The 24,225-nt window shown below is 35.2% G+C and overlaps 1 protein-coding gene across 1 annotated transcript in view; it reads left to right on the top strand.

Annotated features, from left to right (window-relative positions):
• LOC145665061 (DNA fragmentation factor subunit alpha-like) overlaps positions 1-24,225 on the top strand; it is a 52,880-nt gene that overhangs the window by 9,485 nt on the left and 19,170 nt on the right. The window contains exon 3 of the mRNA XM_081732324.1: positions 3,629-3,794. Coding sequence (XP_081588450.1) covers positions 3,629-3,794 — 166 coding nt within the window. The remainder of the gene's footprint in view (positions 1-3,628; positions 3,795-24,225) is intronic.

Below are 24,225 nucleotides of genomic sequence, written 5' to 3'. Positions count from 1 at the left end.
GTTTGATCAAAAAATATATATATATATATATATATATATATATAATTTTCTATTAGTGAAATATACAATGTCAAGTGAAATATTCAGTGTATTTTGTTTTTAGGTAATTTTTAGAATTGTAAAAATGTCAGGGAATATCTTTTCCACAAGAGCTACAAAATGCGAAACTTTATTTGGAAACTGCGAGAACACGCGAAATATGAAAAATGAAACCCAAAATTTTCAAATTCTTAGCGCGAAAAACTCTTGCCCCTAATTATGCTTAATTAACCGTGTAGGAAAGACCTAGAATCAAAGCAACACTAGGAAAAACTCCTAGGGACTAGTAAAAAAAAGTAAAATAAAAAAGTTCCAATAGCATTTGGCTGAAATATAAATTAGAAATGAACATCTGCGTGAATTCATGTTATTGTGTTTTTGTCATAATTATGAAGGTTTATTTCCTGATCTGCACAATTCAAATTGCTTGTTTCTTAAAGTCGTTACGGATTCAGTAGTTAATAAAAAAAAAATATATGTGTTCATTTAAAACGTACTTAGGCAATCTGTAGGACAAACATAATACTTAAATAATGATAATAATTATCCCGTGCTAAACACTTTTATATATATATATATAAGCAGTTCTGCAAGCATTACAAAATTCTTAAGCTATTATGTTTAAATGTAGTGCTTTAAAAAAAGAAAGAAAGAAAGAAAGAGCTTTAGAAATAACATAGAAAGTAAAATATGGTGGTCAACTACAGATCTGTCACTCTCGCCCACTTTCTTTCGACCAGCCGTAAATAAGCCCCCATACTGAGATTGGTGACATCCTCCACCACCCACGGTATATCGGCATCGGACAGCAACTGTATACGAGGATAGCGAACATACTTTACCCATATTACAGAGTGGCTGAACATTAGAATCACATTGGATCTTGGGTAGAACGAGAAGAATTTTCCGTCTCCAATCAAAGATTAACATACTGTAAACAACATGTCATGCCGCTTTTTTACGTAATCACCGTCCTTTTTAATCCCCTTTTCCCATTGTCCGACAACAATCGCGGCTCTTGAGATAAGTCATGTCGGTAAGAATTAGAATTTTACCGCTGCAAACTAACATATGAAAGCTTGCTTGATGTAATTTTTGTAAACATTGTGTCTGTTTCCTTCCTTCGGTTTGTAGCGATAAAAGTTAGATATTTACGGATGTGACTTCCCTCAAGAGCCGCCACTGTTTGATAAGCTTGTGTAATAATAATAAAAATAATAATAATAATAATAAGTGAATATTAAGGTGAGTGAAAAGCCAGAAATGTAGTATCTTCAACATTACACAAACGTAATAGTGTCAGAAGGTCATTTACCAATTGATGGAAGCTGTACGAGAAAAAGCCAAGTGTATCAGAGGGTAGAAAGATTTCAGGAAGATCAAGAGACTGATAAACATAGGTTAAAGCTTTGCTAGTCTGCTTTTAATTTTGTGCCTAATATAAGTTTTCCCTGGCTTCCGTCTTTGGAACTAACTGAAGAAAAAAATCAATATCTGACTATCGCATATTAATGTGCCTGTTGAAGGCAATGGTATGGATGAAATTGTAACACAAGTCTATAAGTTTGTGCTGTGATCAAATCGTGTATATGACAAAATGGAATATATAAGGTTGTCGAAGATGTGAAAAGTAAATTTGCAAAGGCGGTCACTAATTAAACGATCAAATTATACGAAGCTTAGTGTCTCTCTTCAGCAGTGAGGCAATATTACATGTCGGCCGCTATCTTGAATACAAGTTCGAAATTTCAAATGGGATGGAGGGCATGTCTCATATCAAGTAATTCTGGCGTGAGCTCAGGAATCCAAAGGTAATTTTATTTATATCTTGTGTAGTTTGCAAGTTATAAACACTAGAAAATTGAAAATCTCCTATCAACGGCACACCACAGCAAATGTTCTATATGTTGGCCATCCCATCTAATGCACAATACAGACGCATGCTCAATGAGTTTCTGTGTGTATCTTCTATCGCGAGATTTCTCAGCATACATCATCTGCTTCAGATGGCCGCTTAGATAGAAATCAAAGTGTATGCAGTCAGATAATCTGAGCGTTCATTCCATGGGACCTGGCAACCAATCCACTTCCCTGCGAGTTGTGCATTGGCCCATTGAGGCACACTAACGCCATAATGAAGAGGGGCACCATCTTGTTGAAAATGAAAAGGAAAGCTGGCATGTGGGTTCAGAAGCGAAGGAAACACATGTTCGTACATAAGCAGCAAATACTGTTGCGACGTTAAGGTAGTCGATGAAAAATGGATCAATGGTGAGAGTGTCGTATACACCACACCACACTATTTATTACCTTTACAGGACTGCTTCGTTCCTTATTCGGATCAGCCCAATTCGGATTACTGTCATACTTGTACCTTTAAACAGAAATAGACCTCGTTGCTGAATAGTATACCTTATGTAAATGAGAGATTCAGTTCGCATTGGTTCGTACCCCACGTGCAGAATTTTACCAGTAGATCCATACTATTCTCATTTAGTGTAATGTATGTGCAGCTTATAACGATGCCAGAGATTGGTATGTAATATCACGACAATGGAGGACCGCCAATACCAAGAGACTTGCTACACTCTTCACAGACATACTCTGTTTGGAACTCTCCGTTCCTTTGTCAGGGGCACCAGCAACAATAAAAGATTCTGTCAGTAATATTTAGACTTTTCAAAAGTGCTCATACAGTGCATACCATACAAATATGCAAGAAACAATTACATCTTTGGCTTCTGGAGTTCACGGCGGTATTACTTGATATAAGGTATAACCTTTTTTTCTTTTTGAAAGTTTTAATTTCCATTGAAGATGGCGGCCATGGTCACCATATACCCAAATTGTGGTTTTCCCTCTACTTTTAGCGCTCCCCCATTAACACAGATTTCACATTTTGCTCTCAGATCTGAAAATAAAAGGGTATCCAAACTTGATTCATTCTGCTTATGTATGTGATTTGTACCTCAATTTGCCGTTACTTACTGGGTTCCTTGCTATATAAAAGTATAATTTTGCCTGTTGTAGGTATGATTATAAAAGTTGGTTGCTTATTTACAGAGAAACTGCAGCTGAAGGATTTCGTAAAGAAAATTGTGAGAAAATCATTTAACCAGAAATAAATAAACGGTAAATGGATTCTATGAATGTATGTCATCGGATATATCTACTGTAGAAATGGTAAGACCGAAATGACTGAGATGAACTAAGTACATTGTCCGTATGGAAAATATCAGAAGGGTGCATAGGAAAAGATTTTCTTTTGGCTAAGAAAATATGATAATACAAACTGGATTGGGTGACAGAAATTGTGATTTGAGATAGTATAGAACATACCTGTGTCCTAGAACTAGAAACTAGATTATTCTTTTGTTGGCGATATTTCTTCCATTTTACTTCTTGTAAACGCAGGTGAACAACATTGATATATAAATCTTTATTGAGTTTTAAAACCAAACACATACATTTAAAGAATACGTTCTATATGTGTCCATATTATTTAGTTACGTCTTATAGAAAATTGTCTGAAGTTGTGACACTATTTTAAAGTGTATTGATACAATAAATGTATTTTTCTTTGCTCTAGCGAAAGAGAAGCTGGGTCTTCCTGTGGATACACAAGTAAAAGTTGTCTTAGAACAAGATGGTACTGAAGTCGATGACGAAGAGTACTTCAGTACACTTGAAAGAAACACCAGTTTAATGCTTCTGATTAATGAAGAAAAATGGGTTCCTCCAGGGAAAATGCCAAAGTAAGTAACAGCTGAAGCATTTTGTGTTTCTATTCATAAAGAAGGTTGTGTGGTATTAAGTGAAATTTTAAGTGGTAGATGTACATAACACGTCCTTAGTGCCTTGAAATATACGGTCCCCAGCAATGAAATGTCTTAGTGTTAATTAAAATTTACACTATCGATATGTTGATGTATGTAAAAATATCTATATGTAGAGGAAAATGTACATGTTATTTCCAAGTGTGGATGACTTCACTATCATTTGACTTGGTAACGTTTTTGTATTTCCCTTAGCTCCCTAAGTTTTTTGGTTAATGTATGACTCCAGTGTTGTTGTAAGTATGATGTTAAAAGAAATTTTTTGTGGTTTGGTAATTTTTAATATTTTCAGTGCCTGCTGTTAATATTTAAATGTATAAAATCGGGTTTTAAACTTTATCCTCCTTGTAAACCACCGCAGGATAATGTATTCATGTTTTGTATGCAACTCACAGTCTAGTGTATTGGCAAATAGGAGCAATCAACAGTGTTAAAACTGTACGACAGGTATATAAAATGTTTAAAGAACTACAGCTCATTGTTCAGTCACGTTTAAAATGGTCTGGTCCACATGATTTAACTAGTTAGAAAGTCCATTACATTCCAAGTTTACTATATGTTTGTAGGCCCTGGGGAGAAAACATGAGAAACAACAAAGCGAAACTGGTGGGATACTAAACAAATATAATATACTAGCATTAGTTTTTCTAAATTATTTATTATAGTTGATTCACATGTATATTTACAGTCGTAGATGCACAAAATTCGATCCGGAATGTAATTGCCATTTTCTTTAAATGGTATACGAATAGCTCAAAAGTGACGAACTATTTAAGAATAAATTGACGCATATTTATAATTTGTAAACATGCTTTTTTATTTACTGCGTCAAGTATTTAATGTACTTAGAGCCGTATTCAACATTTTTACACCTTGCACCGAAGAAAATATTGCGCCTCATATTTTTTCGTATTGTTAAGCAGAAATAACATTAAAACTGACAAAAGGCAAAACGTTGTAGTTTTATGTTGGCAACCAATAAGCAATAGCGTACGTTCCTTCTATTGTCAATATCGTTGTAACGAGAAAACTCAGTCGCACTGTGTCAGTATAGATCTCCCTTAAATTTCCTCTCCGGTACACAGCCTGTTTTTGCCGCATACTGTACTTCAATCGCAATTCCTTTTTAATATGCTACCCTCCTGAAAATTTGCCTTCCTGGTCCCGGGCATAAATGTACTATTAAGTGTACTGTTTCGGTATTCCCTGACACCTTCCTCACCAGATAGGGGCAATTCATGTCAGTACTTACAATTTTATCTTGCCCTATTTTGTACAAGTGAGATGAGTTGGACGTGACTTGCCCAGATCTGCTGAGGAAGATATCAGGAAACACCGAAACAGTACATTAAATATTAAACACAGTAAATAAAATAGTATGTTAAGAAATTGTTGAAAGTGATAGTAAATCACTTATTCAAATCCCTAAATTATAAAAGTAAATCTACTTGTAGATATGATTGTACATCCATACCTATATAAAAATCTGATTAGAGACATGCTGTTGTTGCAAAGGAGGAATAAATTTTAACTCAAATAAGGTGAGAGTTCTCAACTTAACAGATTTGGTGCACGGGCAAGAAACTTTGCCTCTAAAGAAAAATATTTTCATACAAGTAACAGCGTTTATTGAAGATGTAGGGTCAGGATGATTTCAACCCACAACTCCATCACATTTTACACTGCAGAGGTATTAAACAATAATTCACGCAATCATAGATGTATGTATGTACTTTTCATATTATTAAAATACTCGGAGATTCAAAACTCGCCCAGAACATGGATATGTTCTTTTCAGCCAGGATTTAGGTCGTTAATTTTAGTCTTTTTTACGGTCTAAGTCACAGTACATAAAAGTACGATAAAAATCCGTAATTATTAGTAAATTATAGAGGTAAAAGAATGATTACAGTTGAAGAGTTTTCACCTTTCAAAATAGGGCATTATCTTGCAAAAGAAAAATTATTTGAAGATATAACACACAAAGAATAAAAAATGAATGAGGACCGGGACTCGAATCCAAGATCTTCGGCATACCTTGCCGATGCGTTAACCACTGCACTAGCTAGTTCACTCCCAGAACATCATTAAATGAGGTGTATATCTCCATTTCTTGCTGTGACTTCAAATTTAATTGTATAAAACTATATGATTGCCAATCAGGGTAATGCTATCAGCATAATAAAAAGTTAAATTGTCGTTGGTTATCCAATTTTGAATGACTGAGTGCATCTTTGCAGAGGGTAAGAATTCCAGAAGGACTTATCTGATGATGAACTTGAGCTAGTGACATACAATATTGAAAGTTTTAAGATCATTATGCAACAAGAGGTCGGGACTTTGGGTGTCTTTTCGGTTGTAAGGAATATAATAAAGTTCGGCATGTGATTATTGTATACAGGTACATTAAAAATGTCAATGAAATCAATTAGTTTCGGCTTGCAACAAGTTACTTCATAATAGCAGTTCTTGTAAGCACACACTAGTATAGGATTAGAAAGAGAGTCTCATTTCGTCAAATCCGTTGGCACTTGCGTAGAATTTGCTACTCATTTCACGTACACTTCGTTCAAATTCCTGTGAAAAATTAGAAATACCTACTTTCCGGTCTACAGCTGGTTCCTTAGTCATAACTAGGGCTCAGAAGTTGAAGACCTAAAAAATTGCCTAAAAGGGACCTATAAAAAGACCTAAAATATCTAGAAAAGGACCTAAAAACTGGAAAAAAAGGGCGTAAAAATAAGACTCAATTTAGTTAGAATTACATATTTAATGAATATAATGCTCAAGAAATACAAGCTTCTGGTAGGTTAACGGTCTGTCCTTCTTCCACAAACTGAAGTACAAACTAAAATAAGAAAACTTCTTTCCCCCCCTCACTCCCCCTCCCTTGCTGGAGGACATTGTTACGCCTCCTCATCTGACTTCTGATTGTTGCTGGTCTGATCTTATCAGTTCAGTCGTTGCAGAATGTCCTACCTTTTGAATTTTCTTTACTAAAGAAAAGATGTTTAAGAGGTGGTGGCCAGTAAATTTATTGTCGAAAGATGAAGTGCAAAAAAAGACGTGAAGACCTATGAAAAGCTTAAAAAAAAAAAAACCCACAATAAACAAAAACACCGAAAAAGGCAAAAAATAATAATAAAATCCACCATTTTCTGTCCTACAATGACGCAAAATGAACATATGTTAAGCCTCGTCTTTGGACACTCGTGAAAAAGTTGAATTTTTCTCAACTTCCGGGCTCTAGTCATAACTAAAGAAACAGTGATGAAAACAGAATTATCAAAAATTAAAATAATAATAATAATAATAATAAAGGTACGGGTCACCGCACTAAACTTTCTCCAATTCCTTAAACAAAATCATGCTGTGCTGCAGTTATTATTGAAACATTTTCTTGGAAAATAGAAACAAAATAAGGCGTTTTCGGAAAATTTCGCCCGAAGAACACTCACCCGCAAAAGTAGATTTTTAATCCTAAGAAAATTTATTTTCCCGTATGTTAGGTTTAGTAATGAGATATTTGTATATAAAATAACAAAGCAGAAGTCATATTTCACAAAATTATCAAAACACTCACCCCCAAGAATAAACTATCCCTTGTGGATATTCTCATGGAAGTTATTTATGGAACATTATACGAGTATTAATAAATTATTTATTTTTACAAAATTGGAACCATATCGCCTGAGTCGTTTTCGAGGAAATCACCCGAAAAAAAAAAAAACTCATCCTTAAAAATAAGCCATCTCTCGTATATTTTTCAGGACAAATGAGCTGTGCCATTTTGTCTGATTATTAATGACATATTTATTTATGAAATATGAACAAAATCACTTGAGACGTTTTTCAGAAAATCGTCCAAAACAAACTCATCCCCAAGAATAAATTATTCCTTCCCGATTTTTCCAGAAGAACGACTTATACTACAATGTGGGGTCGTTACTGAAAATTTGATTTACGAAATATAAACAAAATCATTGGAGCCATTTCTCAGAAAAAAAGCAAATTTTGAATTTCATTCTTCAGTAAATTACTTTTATTTTTAGGAGTAAGAAGAAAATTCGAAACCCCCCTGGAGAACTACCTAGAAACTTTAGTTTAAAATTTGGTCTCGGAACGTTGAACGGTATGATTTCTATGATACACAGAGTGAAAAAGTGCATTAGTCCGAGGCTCGAACCTGGGGTCTCCGGCGTGTAACCACTACACTGCCTAGTCCACTCCCAGAATAGCCACACACTCTCTCACAGTCTTGAAGTTAGCGTTCGTTCAACTCAGACCCACAAGGTTTGTACCACAACTTCGACGGATGTATTATTATTATATTAACGAATGGAGAAAACAACCTATTTTTAACACACCAACTCCTCTATAGGTGCGAATTCAATTATACAGAAAGAGTGAAAAGTGCACGACTGGACCAAGACTCAAACCCGGGATCTTCGGCGCACCGTGTCGATGCGTTAACCACTCCGCTACTGAGTCTACTATAGCCCGGCAAGAATGACTTGATCGCTAGGCCAATTAGAATTATAGGTAAATATACCGTAATAAAGCATCACATAGGGAAATGAAGAAAGTAATATCTAGAAAAATTGAACCATTGTAGATAAGCTGTTGTAAATAGGCGTTAATAGTGTTGCATTAGTTTATACCTTCCTCCAATTTCAAAGTCTCAGGCATCAAGTCATTGCTGTCGAGCTATACTACTTCGTCCATATATTTATCTGTTTCAATTAAGGAAGGAAGGAAAGAATAGAGGGTAAACGAAAATTAATTTTAGGTTGAAAAACGGGTATCTTGAAAGAAAACGAAACAATATATATCTGTAATTCCTTAATGAAACAAATTAACATTCAGCAATGACTCTTATTAACTATGTCTCAATAAATAAATAAATAAATATTGCTAAACGGTTTCGGTAAAGCGTGTTTCCTCCTCAATGTCAGAGAAATTCTTACTGTAAATTCCATATTTTTCATCTGTACGATACTGATGACAGTATAAGAATGGTATTCAGGTGACGTTTTTAACTATTCATTTTAATACTTTGAATGATGTTAACTTTAACGATCATTAGAGTGAAAGGAAGTGCTATTTTCGTTCATTATTTTCAAAAAGTAAAACTGGGAAGATAAGCATACAGTTCTAAGTGTGAAGCTACATTCTTCATATGTGTGTGTAGAGCCATTAATAATTACCGAATAAAATGAAATAAAATCTTTTCAGATTTACGTCCCAAGTTAAGCCCTTTAGGCTAAAGGAGGCGGATGATTTATGAAAGCGAATGGGTAGGAAAAAATTGGTGTAATGAGATAGTGGAAAAACTCATGGCTTGTGATCGAACTAGGGACCTCTTGCACGAGAGATAAGCGTTTTATCAGTGAGCCATTCTGGTATTATTTTTTTTATTTTCATTTTCAAATCTTGTTCTAGCAGATACAGCAATTTAATGAAAATTCAGGGTGAAAAAATGCAGTACTGAGTCCGGGGATCGAACTTGGTGTTTGGTTTCCCGTGTCATGCTAACCGTTATGCTACTGAAGCTCTTAAACTCTTGAAGTTAGGGCATATAATCTAGACCACGTGGAAAACTCAAAGTTTCCTGATTCTAGACCACATGGACTGTATCGCAACCCCTGTTCTGCGTTAACAACCCAGTGTCTATATTAGTGAACACCAATGATGCTTGTCCTTCTCATTGGTGTAGTTGCTTCTGCGTGCATTTTTTATGCACGTGGTACCGGGTTCATTTCCTGATAGGGGAGCACAAAGAAGTTACTTTCATTAATCTTTCGTTTTATTTAGTCTAAAGAGTAAGCTTAGGATTTTTTTTTTTTTTTTTTTTTTTTTTTAATTATGCCTGAACTCGATATTTCCATTATTTTATTTATGTATTTCAATAATATCGAATTAGCCGTCATTGGTATTCAGTAATACAGACTCTAGGGTTGTCCAATCTCAGCAGACTTTGTGGTACCGTCCCTATAGTCTGAAAGTATGTGCACCGACTTCAAAAGTGGAATGTGTGTGGCTATTCAGAGAGCAAGTTGAGTAGCATATTGGGTAGCGCACCGCTAGCCACTGTAAGCCGAGGACCAAGGTTCAATTTTCGGTTCAGTCCTTCGTTTTTTCACGCTGAATTTTCGTTAATTGCCACCCGTGGAGGATGTAGTGCAAAGATTCACCCCATTTTCCCTTTAATGACAGATTTATTTATTACATAATTGACCTTATTGTGTTATGCTTCTTAGCACGAAATTAAAGAAAATATAGAATTGCAGGTTATACACAGTCTGTCTACTAAGTTTCGAGACCGGTGGTATAAGAAAAAAGAAAGAATAACCGTAACCACATGTTCTTATTCCACATACATCCCTCCTCTCTCGATATAAGTAGTGGCATGCGTTTAGAGCTGTCTAAAAGTGTTGTTGTCTTGTGCAGTTCACTAGTAACAGCCTGCTGGATATTAGAAATGGGTCAAACATCTTCCCCTCAGTTTAGATTTAACCTTAAAGAGCAGAAAGAAGTCTTCTGGGGCTAGGTCGGAAGAATAAGAGGATGGTTGGTGCAGCCAGCTTGTTTCTTGACCAAAAACTGCTGAAGACGCTTTGTCATGGACAAAGAGCTGCTCGTGAAAATCAAGAACTTTCGGTCTCACACGTCAAAGTCTCAACAACAAGCGATCCAGAATGTCTTTGTAAACTGCTGCTGGGATTGTGTGACCCTCGGGTATGCATTTTTTGTGAACCAGAATTCCAGTTGACCACCACAGCATCCGTCCTCACGCGTGACTTCTGAAGGTGCGTTTTCGTTGGCTGTACCGACCCAACTTTCTGATTGACGTCTCACTCTTCTTCTCGTGACCTAGCCCCAGCAGACTTCTTCCTGTTTCCCAAAGTTTAATCTAAACTGAAGGATCAGAGGTTTGACTTCATTTTTGATATCCAGGTGTTACCAGTAACCTGAACAGGGTCATAGAAGACTTTCAGAAGTGAATATTACAACTCTACACCCGTGTCACTACTTGCATCGAAAGAGGAGTGATGTATATGGAATAATAACACATGGTTATGGTTATTCTTTCCTTTATGCCACCAGTTTCGAAGCTTATTAGACAAAGGGTGTGTATGAATCGTATAAATACGATACAGACTATCTCTAGTCACTCTTGAATATCCCAAGAAAGTATTTGGACGATATTTAATCTTGAACGCCTTACTGTTAGCAATAGTTATGTTTGTATTTAGAGATAGCTCATTAGTATCAGTACTGGACTTAACCTTACTTATAACATCGGTATATAATGAATTAGCTTGATGCCTTAGTTACATATTTTACAGGGATCCATATTTAGGTGTACCTGAAAGAAGGTCCAATGATAATGTAGTAGACATGCTATTTTAAGCCAAAGTTGGTATTATTTGGTTGGGACAATTTTGTAATCATCATATGCCTTAATCTGGTAAGCAGTTTATGTTACATGTTGAAGGTGTATTGTTACTTTTTTTATTTCAAATATATATATCATTCATTCAGCTTCTAGATCTCAAATGACAGGCATTTTTTTGCATGTTCAATTAGGAAGATCTGCAACATATATTTTAACTGGTTATGCTTTCGATTCCAACGTACAAAACATGATCAGAGAATTATTTCGTTAATAGATATGCTAATATAAAATTAATATTTAATTTTCGTTTTAAATATTTGTTGTCAAGTAATCTATATAAATAGAAATGAAGTAACGAAATTTAACGGCTACTCTTCCTGGGCCGCTACCCTGGTTTTAAAGATGTTTGGTACATAAGTGCACCTGGCCTATTTTACTGTTTAACACATTCTCGGCAAAGTGGGAGAAAGACAGGGAAACATAATCGAAAATGATTGATATTAGGGATAGCTGAGATGAATAGTGACGTTCCCGCTGCCGTTTAAGATAAGATTCACCCTCTCCCCCCATGGATATGAGAGTTGGGGGAAGAGGTGACATGTAAAAATAATCAACCGATAGTAGTTTTCGGGATCGCCAATACAAATAGTGACACTTCTAATGCCGTTGAAGTTCAAATTCATCCCCCATACGTATCCTAAGAGGGAGGGGTTCCAGTGCGAAGAGTGAGGATTTTAGGTAATTATTTCTACATTAGAAACTAACCGACATGGTCAGTTGAACATACCTGTCTGGCTTAGTATACTATCCTCAAGAGTTTTCCGTGAAATTAATGTATAAATAGGATTTTTTTTTTTTTTTTTTTTTTTTTTTGTCTACAAAATATTACAGTAGTGAATTGTTTATTAAAAGAAGCAAAGGAGGATTCGCATAAGCAAATGCTCGTGTGTGACCCTAATTCTCCAACAATATTTATTCATATTACATATACATTTTTCGTTTTACAATTAATAAAGTAGCTGAGAAAAGTATTCTGGATGCACTATGAAATATTAAGCGAATTTGACGCCTAATTCCTCGTATTGAAATAAGCTAAATAAATATTGTAGGTTTCGTGAAGAGAGATTTGATTACGACGTTACTGTGAAACTTTATTACTGTGTTCCATTATTTTGTCACAACTATTACTGAGTTTACTCGTAATTTTGGTAACTGAAATAAGTGTGTGCGAAATAAGAACTGAAGCTTTCCTAGTGTCGTCATGAATATAGTTGGATTCCACGTCATTCGAGACATTGTTCTCGTCTTCAGGTTAAAGTGTGAGAGACCAAAAGTAGAGCCTTTGCCGTATCAGATGAAGAAAGCATACAGGCCGAACTCCAACATCTGAAGACCACCTTTCAACACAATAGCTACAGCGATACAGACATAAGAAGGAGCCTAAAAAGGATCACCACGAAGCAATCCAATTCAAAAGAAAAAGAACGAAGAGGAACTTCCTGCCTTCCATACATGGGCCAGCTTTCAGGAAAACTCAGCAGAATCCTACGAAAACATGGAGTAGAGACTATCCATAAACCTCCTGCCAAACTCAGGGTGTTGTTGTGTCCAGTGAAAGGTGATTTAGGATTTAAGATACTGGGAGTATACCTTATTACATGTGAATGTGGGAAAGCCTATATTGGACAGACTAGACGCTCAATTGAAATTCGACTAAAAGAACATTCCATTACATCAAACGCCAGCGAGCAGGAAAATCAGGATTGGCAAAAAATCAGGCATAACTGAGAGACACGTCATCTCTTTCTCTAGAACAACGTTGATAGCAAAGTATTCAGGCTACTGGAAAAGAAAAGAAAAGGAAGTAATAGCAATACTAGAAGGCAACAACCTCAATAGGGATACTGGTCTTCAACTCAACCAAACATGGCTTTCCCTTATTGGAAGAGAACGTATACGAAACAACCAATCAGGGCTTGCTAACCAACCCAGTCAACCAGCCAATCACAATTGAGGCCACAAACTGACGCTGATTGGACGTTGCCATTGACCAATCAAACTCCGCCTTTTTCCTACCAGCACCTAAAGGCTTCTGTTCTTGGCCTCATACTTTACTATGGTTTAACACTTTTTAGAGAGAAAAGATTACATAAAAGTAGTATCGTGTACTTATATGGTTTAGTTGTAAGCGTTTATTTTCAAATGTTCTGCAGACACGAAAAACTTCTGTAGAGGAGAAAATTTAATACAAATACTAGTATTAGCGTATCATCTGTTTGTATAAAATCATGATTTAAAAATAATTTTACATTTCCTTTGTATGATAGACCAAGTGTTGTTTACAGTTAATATTTCTGTAATTTGGATCTATAAAACAAAATTCATTATAGGCGTGATTTTGCGTAAAATTGGTTTTTCCAAAGTCTCTGTAATCTAGAAAAGAAAATGTGCTTTTCGTCGTGGACAGAACTAGCAAGAGTTAGAATGCGGACTCACTTTATTTTGTAGGTTTCGTGTGTGTATATATATAGTGACATGACAATGCTTTTTTTTTCACCAAATCTGTATGTGTATATACAGTACGTATGTAAGAGTACAAATTCATGTTCGCATATTTTTAAGATAAATAGTACTGTTGTTTGTTTAACATCCAATTTCAGCACCGAGGCTATCTAAAAATAGATCTACAGTTGAATGGGGAATTAGAATCTCATATAGTTTTACCAGGAATTGAACTGTTCTGGTTTCTCGTATTAATGTCGCGATGAAGTTTTTTTTTTTTTTTTTTTTTTTCTGGGGGCCGCGGTGGCTCAGTAGTAGAGCGTTCACTCTGGTGCTTGGGGTCCCTGGTTAGATCTCAGCTCGCGCCAAATGGACCTTGTGGTGAACAGTGTGTACCGGTTTTCTCGGGGTTCTTCCGTTTCCTCCTACTTTCTTCAATCCACCATTCCATTCATTTCTCATCATCACCGACTCCTTTAGCCTAGCCTGCATAATCGTGAAACGTAAAACTTAAAGATTTCATTTCATTTGATTTCATGATAATGCTTTTTCCACCAAATTTCTGTGTGTATATATATATATATATATATATATATATATATATATATATATATATATATATATATATATATACGCATGTTAAAAAACAAATTCATGTTTGCATACTTTTAAGGTAAATATTAGCACGGAGGCAATATAAAAATAAATCTACAGTTAAATGGGTAATTAGAACCACGTGTAATCTCACCAGGAAATTGAACTGTCCTGGTTTCCCGTATTAAAGTCGCAATGAAGTCCCTTTTTCTCTTTTCTGAGAGGAAATGTTGTTTAAACTCATTGTTTAAAGCCATTTCGGTACAGCATTCTTTAAACATGCTTTTAATTTGTAAATTACTCTTTGTTTCTTTAATTCAGTGATTTGTCTTCTTTTTTAATTTGAGTGACGTAAACATGATCTCAAACGGCCTAGTAGGAATCGAAAATTTGTGAAAGAATATAATATGTGTAGAGATGAAACGGTAAGTTGTTTACTTTCTAATTGAAACGACTTGCTAACGAACTATCTGCAAATTAACTTTTAAGTTACATTTCAAGTCTTTAATTTTTGCTTGTGTTTAGTTTTCATCCTACACGCTATGAATTCACGGGTTACTCCTGACCTCAACGTAAATACTAACAACCATTTCAGTAGTATAAACGGAAATATGAACTAAGGAACTGATAGCAGACACCGACATTTTTATTATTATTATTATTATTATTATTATTATTATTATTATTATTATTATTATTATTATTATTATTATTATTATTATTATTATTATTATTATTATCTTTCAACATCCACGTTTCTTCTCGGTAATGTGACAAGGTTGCCAAGACACATAAGATATAGCACCTAGGCTACTAGGCCGTAGATCCACGGTTTTAATTCGAACCATAGTACCCAAAACCGGGAATCAAACCCGGCGTCTTGCACAGGCAGCAAAGTTCTAATCACTTAGCCACAAGGAATTATATCAATGTATGTTTGATTCTGTCAACAACATATTCCCCTCCTTGACTTCTTTTCTTAGTGGTTGAATAATATTAATAATCCGAAAATAACACAAATCCGAAAATACTTTATTTGGCAAACAGGGATAGCTGAAAATCGGATGATTAATGTACAAAGAACAAAACAAAATAAGACAACTAGTTAGCTCTCAAGGGCATGTTTTACGTTACAGAAAGATCAGGATTATAAAGATAATTTGGAAGATGGTAGTAATATAAAAAAGCAGACAATCTCTTCCTGGTATCTTATGCATTCATCACAGAGATGATACCTCATTTTAACACAAAATATAGGAATAGTGTATAGTTGTTTTAAGATAGTCGAGAACTCCAGTATATGGTGTAGAATAAGGTAAATTTTAAGCGATAAACAATTGGGCATGTTTCATCTATGATCAGTAATCCAACTTTTTGCGATGGCGGCCACTATGTTCCCGTGCGAAAGATCCCATATCAGACAATGCTTTTTTACGAGTGGCAGATACTGAGAGTTGCTCGAGACGGTTGCGCTAGAGCAGACAAGGGCAGCAACTGCGGAGGCTTCGTATGAAAGCTCCAATTTAAAGATCATGCTTCAGATGTTCATAGTTTACCCAGGGGAGTTTGTTTCTGTTAGCTAGAATTCCAGGCTTACCCCTGTAGTTATCCCTGTAGTAGAATGTCATTAGTTGTGAGTGATAATTGATATACAGGTTGACGCGGAGCTGACTGACACATTTCAAAGTTGAATTGAAATCTTTGTTTTACATCCGATGCTTATGCCGGCTAGACTAAAGGAGACGGTGATGATAAGAAATGAATGAAATGGTGGAATGAAAAAAGTGAGAGAAAACGGAAGAACCGAGAAAACCCACGCACACAGTGTTTGTCCACCACAAAGCTCATTTGGCGCGAGTTGGAATCAAACCAAGGACCCCATACACCAGAGGTGAACGCTCTACCACTGAGCCTCCGCGGTGCCAACATTTCAGAGTTGATTATTGCGCAGGTGCGATAGCTTGGAGTGGGTTGTGGCTGGCGGATGGACAGTGGATAGAATGGCATTTCATAAGAACGCTACAACAGTTACAATGGACCTTTAGAGTAATGTCAGGTAAGGATGAAATGCCTGGACAATCGCTGCACTTTAATGACGACTTCGTTTTGCAATTCGTCGGATACAGAAAACACATTGTTCATGGTAACTGTTATGGGATTCGTATAAAATGGCATCCTATACGCTTTCCATCTCCCACATGCAACTCAGTCCAAGCTATCGTGCCTGCGCAATATTCAACTTTGAATTGTGTCAATCGGCTCCGCGTCATCCTGTATAATGGAATATTTCTATCTATACCTGTTGTAACATAAATTTCAGCTTACACAATATATTTCCTCCTCCTTTATCATCCGGAAATTTCGGATTTCAGTTTCTCCTTCATCATTCTAATTATTTTTAATTTCGGAATCTAGTTCCTGAAGAAAAGGAACATACGTATTAAAATATTAACAGATTTCATTTTTCTCTGTTGATGATTAAATTTCCTTTTATTCTGTAAGAAACCAAAAAATTATCTGTTGAACTAATAAGGATAGCATAACCAGTTAATGCTAGTCATTTTGGCATGCCTTTTAAAGGAATTAGGTGTTTGTATAATGCATAGTCCTTGCATTTTGTTGCAATTGTGCTCTTGTTGGAATGAAATCGTCCCATTGAAATATAGTGTGCTCTTCTGACTGTTGAGTGCATCCTAGTGATGTATCTCTGTTTCTTTTTTTACTATTTCGAAGTTGATTCATACATATGCACGAAATTCGAATTGCTAAGCTATTTCTTGGGAAACAAAGGAATCAAGATACATTGTTAAATGATTATTTTGCTTTCTTTTGCATAATTAAGATGAAAATAATTGCTGCTATATATAGCCGATCATACGTGTTCCCTGAGGCAATTCCGATCGTTTAAGTTTTTCTGAATAATTTGATCAAGTAGTGAAACAAAATACAGTATACTATGCGCTAAAGAACACAAGACACCTCATTGAACCGTGTAATATTTTTCTACCATTATCAGGGAATGTGGTATTGTAGTGAAATTAGATCCAGAATATGATTAACTTGTCTGTGTGTAAGATATGCTTGCTGAATGTTCGAACTCTCCTTCGAGATTATATTTATTAGTTTACTGTATTATCCTTGCGTATCAGAACGCATACACAATTAAAACTAATTCACATAAGTAAATAAACGTAACGTTTTGTTAGATTAAACAGCGTCAAATTTAAATACTGGAGGTGATCAGAAAATAAGGTTTCAAAACCTGCAGGGAACATGTGTATATTATTTCATATAACCAATACAGCCAATAGATAATACATACATTAGATTATTTTTCGACATAGTCTCCATGTGTTTGAGGCACTTGTGGCATCGTGGGATGAGTTTGAAGGTTCCCTCCTGGTAAAAATCCTGTGTTGGCGTGTTGTCACGAAGTGTTCCACCTCTTCGTCTGAAGTGAAGCGACGGGCTCCTAGGTGCTCCTTCAAGTGCGGGAACATGTGAAATGCCGTAACATGATCCTCCTGTTATCCTGAATCAGCTCCTCCACGTGAGCTGTGTTCAGATCTGTTGATGCCGTGCTGAGACGGTCATTGCGTCCTCGTTGGTGACGAGTCGCAATTTGTGTTTACCTGCAACTAGTGTCGTAGGTTGCGGGTGCTGAAACTTTGCACAGTTGCCAGCTCCATGTGTTAAAATGACCACACGCTCCTCATTCCTCTACAACAGACGAAACTCCAGAAATATTAGCCTTGTTACCTTAGTTTCTGATCCTCCTTCGTATATAGATGAGTCAAAAATGGAAAGATTTCTGTAAAACTTGAGAGAATTTTCTTTCTCTTTTTTTTCCCCTCATTTTTAAGCAATTATTTCTAATTATAGCTTTTAAAAGGCTGCTCGTGCATAATATTGTAGTTAAGAAATGGAAGTAATAAAAAATTGTTTGCTATTGGACTAAAGATATATGAATTATTGTAATTAATTATGATAATTAACTTGTGTTTCTTCGATAGTTGTAGATATATTTAAGAAACTGAAATGTTATCACCGGGGATAACACGAGCATGGAGACTGGAGCACCAGAACATAGACAGTATTTGCTCCTAAGTGACAGTTTAAATATTACAGTAGACTCCCGATTATCCAACTCGCGACTATCCGGCCTAGTTTTCTATTATCGTAATTAAATGAGGAAAGCAAGGCGTTGCATTGGCAACATTGCCAAGGCTTTGAAGCGGGTGTCTGCTACGATCCTCCTACGTGTCGTGTGCAAAATACAAATTATGACAGGAAAAGAGCAGCGTTCTGCTTCTTGCTCATGGTCTCGTCAGTGTGTAAAGGACCTCAATACAGTACACTTGCCGCTGTTCCTTATTACAACTGTACAGTACTGTATTCGTAAATTGTTCTTAGGGTATGCTTAATGTTCATAAAGAAATGAGTTCATACAACTCCGGCCTATCCGGCGTTTTTGTTATTCTTCCTACCCTTTCGTCATATTTGGCCAGATACTCGGGGTCTACTGTATTTCCATTTTAGTGTGCATGTAGTAATTAGAGCATTGATAGAAAATCAGAACTAGATGCAAATATTCTAACATTATTTACTGGCATTATTGTAATATATATATATATATATAAAATAAATTAAGTTGAAAGTGTATGTGTTGAATAAATTCTAAATCACACACAATGTATGGTGATCGTTATATATGACGCATTGAAAAATAGTACTTCTTAGCTTGGTCTAGATATGTACGAAATTTTTCACTAGAAAATAGGAGTGTGTTAAAAAATAACTTTTACTTGTAACAAGACTTCTTTATTTGTTTTTTTTTAAATAAACTTCTCGTATGTAGTATTGTCAAATAGTATATGATGGCGTTTATACCACTAAAACGTAACATTTTTTCATTGGAAATTCACGAAAGTTTTAAACGTAATGATTGCTAGGTACAGTTTCAAGTGCTGCTACTATGATATCTTAAGAATGCTTGGTATATGTAGAATGTGAGAAACTCATTTGAGAACGCTTGGAAAACAACATTTGATTCGATCGAAATTTCCGCCAGAGAAATGTGTGTCTGTGGAGCAGGCATGTCAAATTCAGTATTTCAAGTAGAACAAATAGCTATCAGTATGCTATCGGGCGGTCCGCAAGGAAAAAAAAAAAAAAAAAGGAATTGTCATGCTTAATAATGTACTTAAAAAGTGAGTATACACACAGTATTTTACTTCGTATTAGAGTACTCTAATAAGTAGAAAGAATATAAGGAAATCCGGACAGTAGATGGATACCTATAGTTTCTTTCCCGACACCTGCTTTTATGCAACTAGCTTTCGGATGTGTGAAGACATACTGCTCGTACTTGTGATTTTCAGAACGAAAGTCAGATGAATGGTAACTGAATCTCGCTAGGAGCTTGTTCCGTATCAGAGGTGCGAAAAGTTGTTCACACTGATACGTACTACCGAATATGAAAATCATGTATGATACAAATTTAAAGATTTCTGGGAACCGTCAAAGTTCACCAAACTTTTGCTTTACAGTTGAGTTGGGAAAAACCTAGGGACACTGCGGTCAGCGAGTTTGACATGTCTGCTCTAGAGGGCAAGTCGACCTTACTTTGAAGATCCTAGCGCGCCGACGTAGGTCGTTCTTAGTGTTTGTGTAGTTTATGCTGCTAGCAGTTTAAAGTTTGCACTCGACGAGTGTAATTGTGTGTATGGATCACAATGTATGTTCCAGGACGACGCCCGCGAATACTATTGTTCAATTAAGTGAATTGAAGCGTGGTCTGCAAGAGGCCAGGTGGTGGTGATGCCTTAGTGTTCCCTTTGTTCACACCACCTAAAGAGACATAAAATGGGAAATTGCCGAAGAGAAATGGTGCATTAAAAGAATTCTCTTAGACTTAACTACTAAATACGATGGGATGCGTGTTTATTAACAATAAATAAAAATTCTCTAACGTTAAAATACACAAATTGTGCGAGTTAATTTTCCTTGCCTCTTCCTCAGTTTGCTGAGTGATTCGAAAACCGTTAAAGGAATATTTAGTTCAAAATCGCAAATAACGTAGAAATCTTACTCAATCTAGTCACTTTTATTCTATAGAAAGGATTAGCAGAGAATTTCATACACCATGTCTTCCATGTAGTGTAAGTTCTCTTCAGATGTGCTGAAGAAGTGAGGAGGTCCCTCGAAACAGTTCGCAGATTTTGTGTTTGGAAAATTTTGATGTATGAGAATTTTTATATATTCTTAATTCTTTTACACATCCAGATCCGTATGACGATGTAAGGTAAAAAGAAAATACCGTACACTGTGGAACTGTTGAATACTATAGAGGTGTATCAGAATGAAATAGAATTCTGTGAATATTAAATTTCGTTTGTATCTATAGTGTTTTACTTAGAGGTTTAATGAGTGTAAAGTATTTGAATATTGAAGATTTGAAGGGGTTCGTGAATGATGTTAGACGGTCTGAGTCGTCGTAAACTAATTGGAGACTAATATATTCTTGTATAGAAGAGATTAACACTTCGTATGACGTATTAAGTTTCGCTTTCCAATGACCTATTTCTCAAAGCAACAAGTCTTGTAAAATGTTTCTTACAAGTCATAAAATATCATGAAGCAGATATTCTAGAATAATAATAAAAGTTATTTTTAAAAATTAATGCGGACACCTTTAAATTGTCATGATTTCATGGTATATACAAATGTAATATGTGTGTGTATTCTGCAATATGTAATTGTTTCGAGAAATAGGCTTCAGAATATCCCTGAATCTCTGCTACAACTTGCAGTATTTTTTATTTAGCATCTTGTACTCTTGTTATAATTTCAGATATTCTTTGAAGGTGAAACATCATGGGCGTTTTCGTATTGCTAGAATTTTAAAATAGCATTGGTATTTCATGCACATTTATCTACCTCGGCAAGGAATTAATGTATTTGCACATTACTTTTGTAGAAATGTTTAACGGCTTTCTGTTGTAAAATGTTCTTTAATGTTGTTGTCATTTTAATATAATAACTTAGATAAAAATTCTTAAGTAGCGATAGATTTTGTTCTTTCTATATCACTGTGTATTGTGAACGGTGATTATATATAGAAAAAAAATTAATAGAACGCTTGTACTCACCACAGACCAAAGTATTCCTTTAAGAAGCGCTTTCGGAAAACCCGGTTTTCATCGTCAGCTTAAAACAATTCGAAGTGAATTTAAAACATGGAAAAGAAATATGGATGGGTGAAAAAGGTTAAAAAAGAATTTTTTTAAAAATGTAAAGTACATGGCTTCTTGTGTTTTTTACATTTGAAGATCTGTTATAGATTAAATTAAAGTTAATGAGTGCTACTGAGATACTCCGTATAAAATGTGAATAACATACATCTTCAGAATTTAGCTTAAAATATGCAGAGGAAGTGTGTTACAGATATACACTCGAAATATAAAAGAGAAGTTTTAGAGCATAAATTACTTATCACTGTAGGAACAAATGCGTAGGTTAGTATTTTTGTAGTAGAATTGTATGAGTATTTCTTGTAAAAATCTTTAAAATATCTGGATTCAAATTCTGTGCAGTTTATTACATTCTACATATTGGTATAGTCTCTCTTTAAAATGTATTCAGATAGAAAGTTATAAGGGGAAGGGGTAATTTAGACTAAATCGTACACTGCGTGTGAGCTCATTCGCCCTCAGTTGTGCATAGGCGAAGTTTCAAATGTCAAAGATATAAGCAGTGTATTCCAAAGAAAAAGAATTCATAAAAACTAGTTTAGAAATAGTTTTTATTATCATAGTGTAAACGTTCACAAATTGATATGGGAAGAAAACAAGAAACACAACTGTAAGATTAGGAACAGGAAGAAAAAAATGTTGACTCTTACCATTAGATGTAGGTATCGATAGATTAACTTTAGAGATTTATTCTCTTAAACTACCACTACCTATGGCTGCGTCTGGTGTAGTTTTGATGGAAAAAATGCACGTACATAAATTAAAAAGCCTGTGTCATTTTATTTCTGTTTACGTGCGTTTCCCACAGTCCTTAGTTGTTTCGTTACACACAGATATACTTCCCTAAAATATTATAACATTTTGATAAGCACTAGAAATTCGGAAAAACGGGACGTATTACATGGGAAGAAATAAAAGAAAAATATATTATATTTTAACTATGTAATAGTGTGCACTCAGGCGTTTTCGTAGGACAATAAACCTTCAATTGGCATTGCTTATTTCAAGTTGGGCTACAACTCATACTACAGGAAAAGAGACCTATAACATGTGAAAATAGGCGGAGTATTCACAACGAAAAGTTTTGTTTTGATTGTTGAATTTTATTTTATTCTTCTTATTTTCACAAATGATTACCTGTGTACTCGCATAATAGTCACACTTTTTGTACCAACTTTTTAACACGAAAATCCAACTACGACTATCAAGCGAGGAAAGCTGCCATTCAATTATCACTACAATGAAACAATTTCGAATTTTGATACATACAACATTGTGTCAACATAACAAATAAAATTTAGCCTACTAACGGTAAAATATTAAAACTTGTAAAAATTAAACTCGTTACTTACCGATCCATGGAAGACAAAAAAAAAATCTTGGCATTGGCACAAAAGAACGATGTATTTACATAATCGAGAAACACATGAATAACAACTACGTAACACCACAAACAAGAAACTCACACGCACAAGAAGTGTCCGAGCTGTCCATACATGCGAAAGGCACACTATTCACTCTCATGCGAAGTTTCACTTTCTGTCATATCTGCATCTGATCGAATTTGGGTAACTGTTCCACAGGCCATCATCTTCAATTCCGTCCAACTCAGTGCCGGGCTTTTTGAAGCCTTTTGACACGGTATCAGATATTGTCGAAGACCAACTGTGTACTATCCACTTTCCTAAAATTTCGAGAAATGGACGCTTTATTTTGCAACTGGATTTTCTCTTTGTTACTGTTGCTCCGACTCGCGCAACATCAGCAATTTCGAAGAAAGTCTCGTTTACAATGACAAAAATCCCGTAGACTGCGACTATTACGCGAGTAAACACAGTAAATTACTTGAATAATTTATTATGATACCTGTTCGCTATAGTTTATTCATTCCCATTACTTTTCTTCATTAATTAACAATAGCAAAGATAAATTGCAAATTAGATAGTTTCGTGAAGAAAAATTATGAACCATCTTTGACGCTTGTGAAAATATTTTGCTGAATATCATATATATATCACACTAATGATGGCAAATTTATCAATAGTCATCATTAGATGAAATTAGCAAATGTTATCTTTTAAGTAGATGATGTCCTAATAAGAGCGAATGATTTAAAATCTTTAAAAAAAAAATACTGTATATTTATAAAATGATAAATGTTTTTGCGTGATTACAATGGATAAATATTTCGATTTAAAAATCAAAGGTGTCATTCGGCAAATGTCCCCTACGAGTTGCTCTTCAGGGCCTCGTTCTCTCGATTAAATTTATAATTTTGCACATATTCTTTCATTGATGTAGCTGATAACACGTTCAATTTCAGGGAACACAGTGGCTTAGTGGTAGAGCACTTATCTTTGGTGTGATCCCCGGCCAAGTACGTTTGTGGTGGACAACCTCGTGTCGGTGGGTTTCCTCTGGTTACTCCCGTTTCCTCCCACTTTTTTATAGGGAATAACTGTTGGACGTTAAACTGAAAGATTTCATTTTATAAGGGAAGAGAAAATATCTCATTCCACCAATTCTTCCATCATCATTCACTTGCCTTAAGAGTCCCTATCATTGCGAAATTAAAATACCGCTAATTTTACAATAATTATGT

This window comes from Thermobia domestica, chromosome 1, assembly GCF_964235325.1.
Source record: "Thermobia domestica chromosome 1, izTheDome1.hap1.1, whole genome shotgun sequence".
NCBI classification, from domain to species: Eukaryota; Metazoa; Arthropoda; class Insecta; order Zygentoma; family Lepismatidae; genus Thermobia; species Thermobia domestica.
This window is presented reverse-complemented; position numbering and strand designations above follow the sequence as displayed.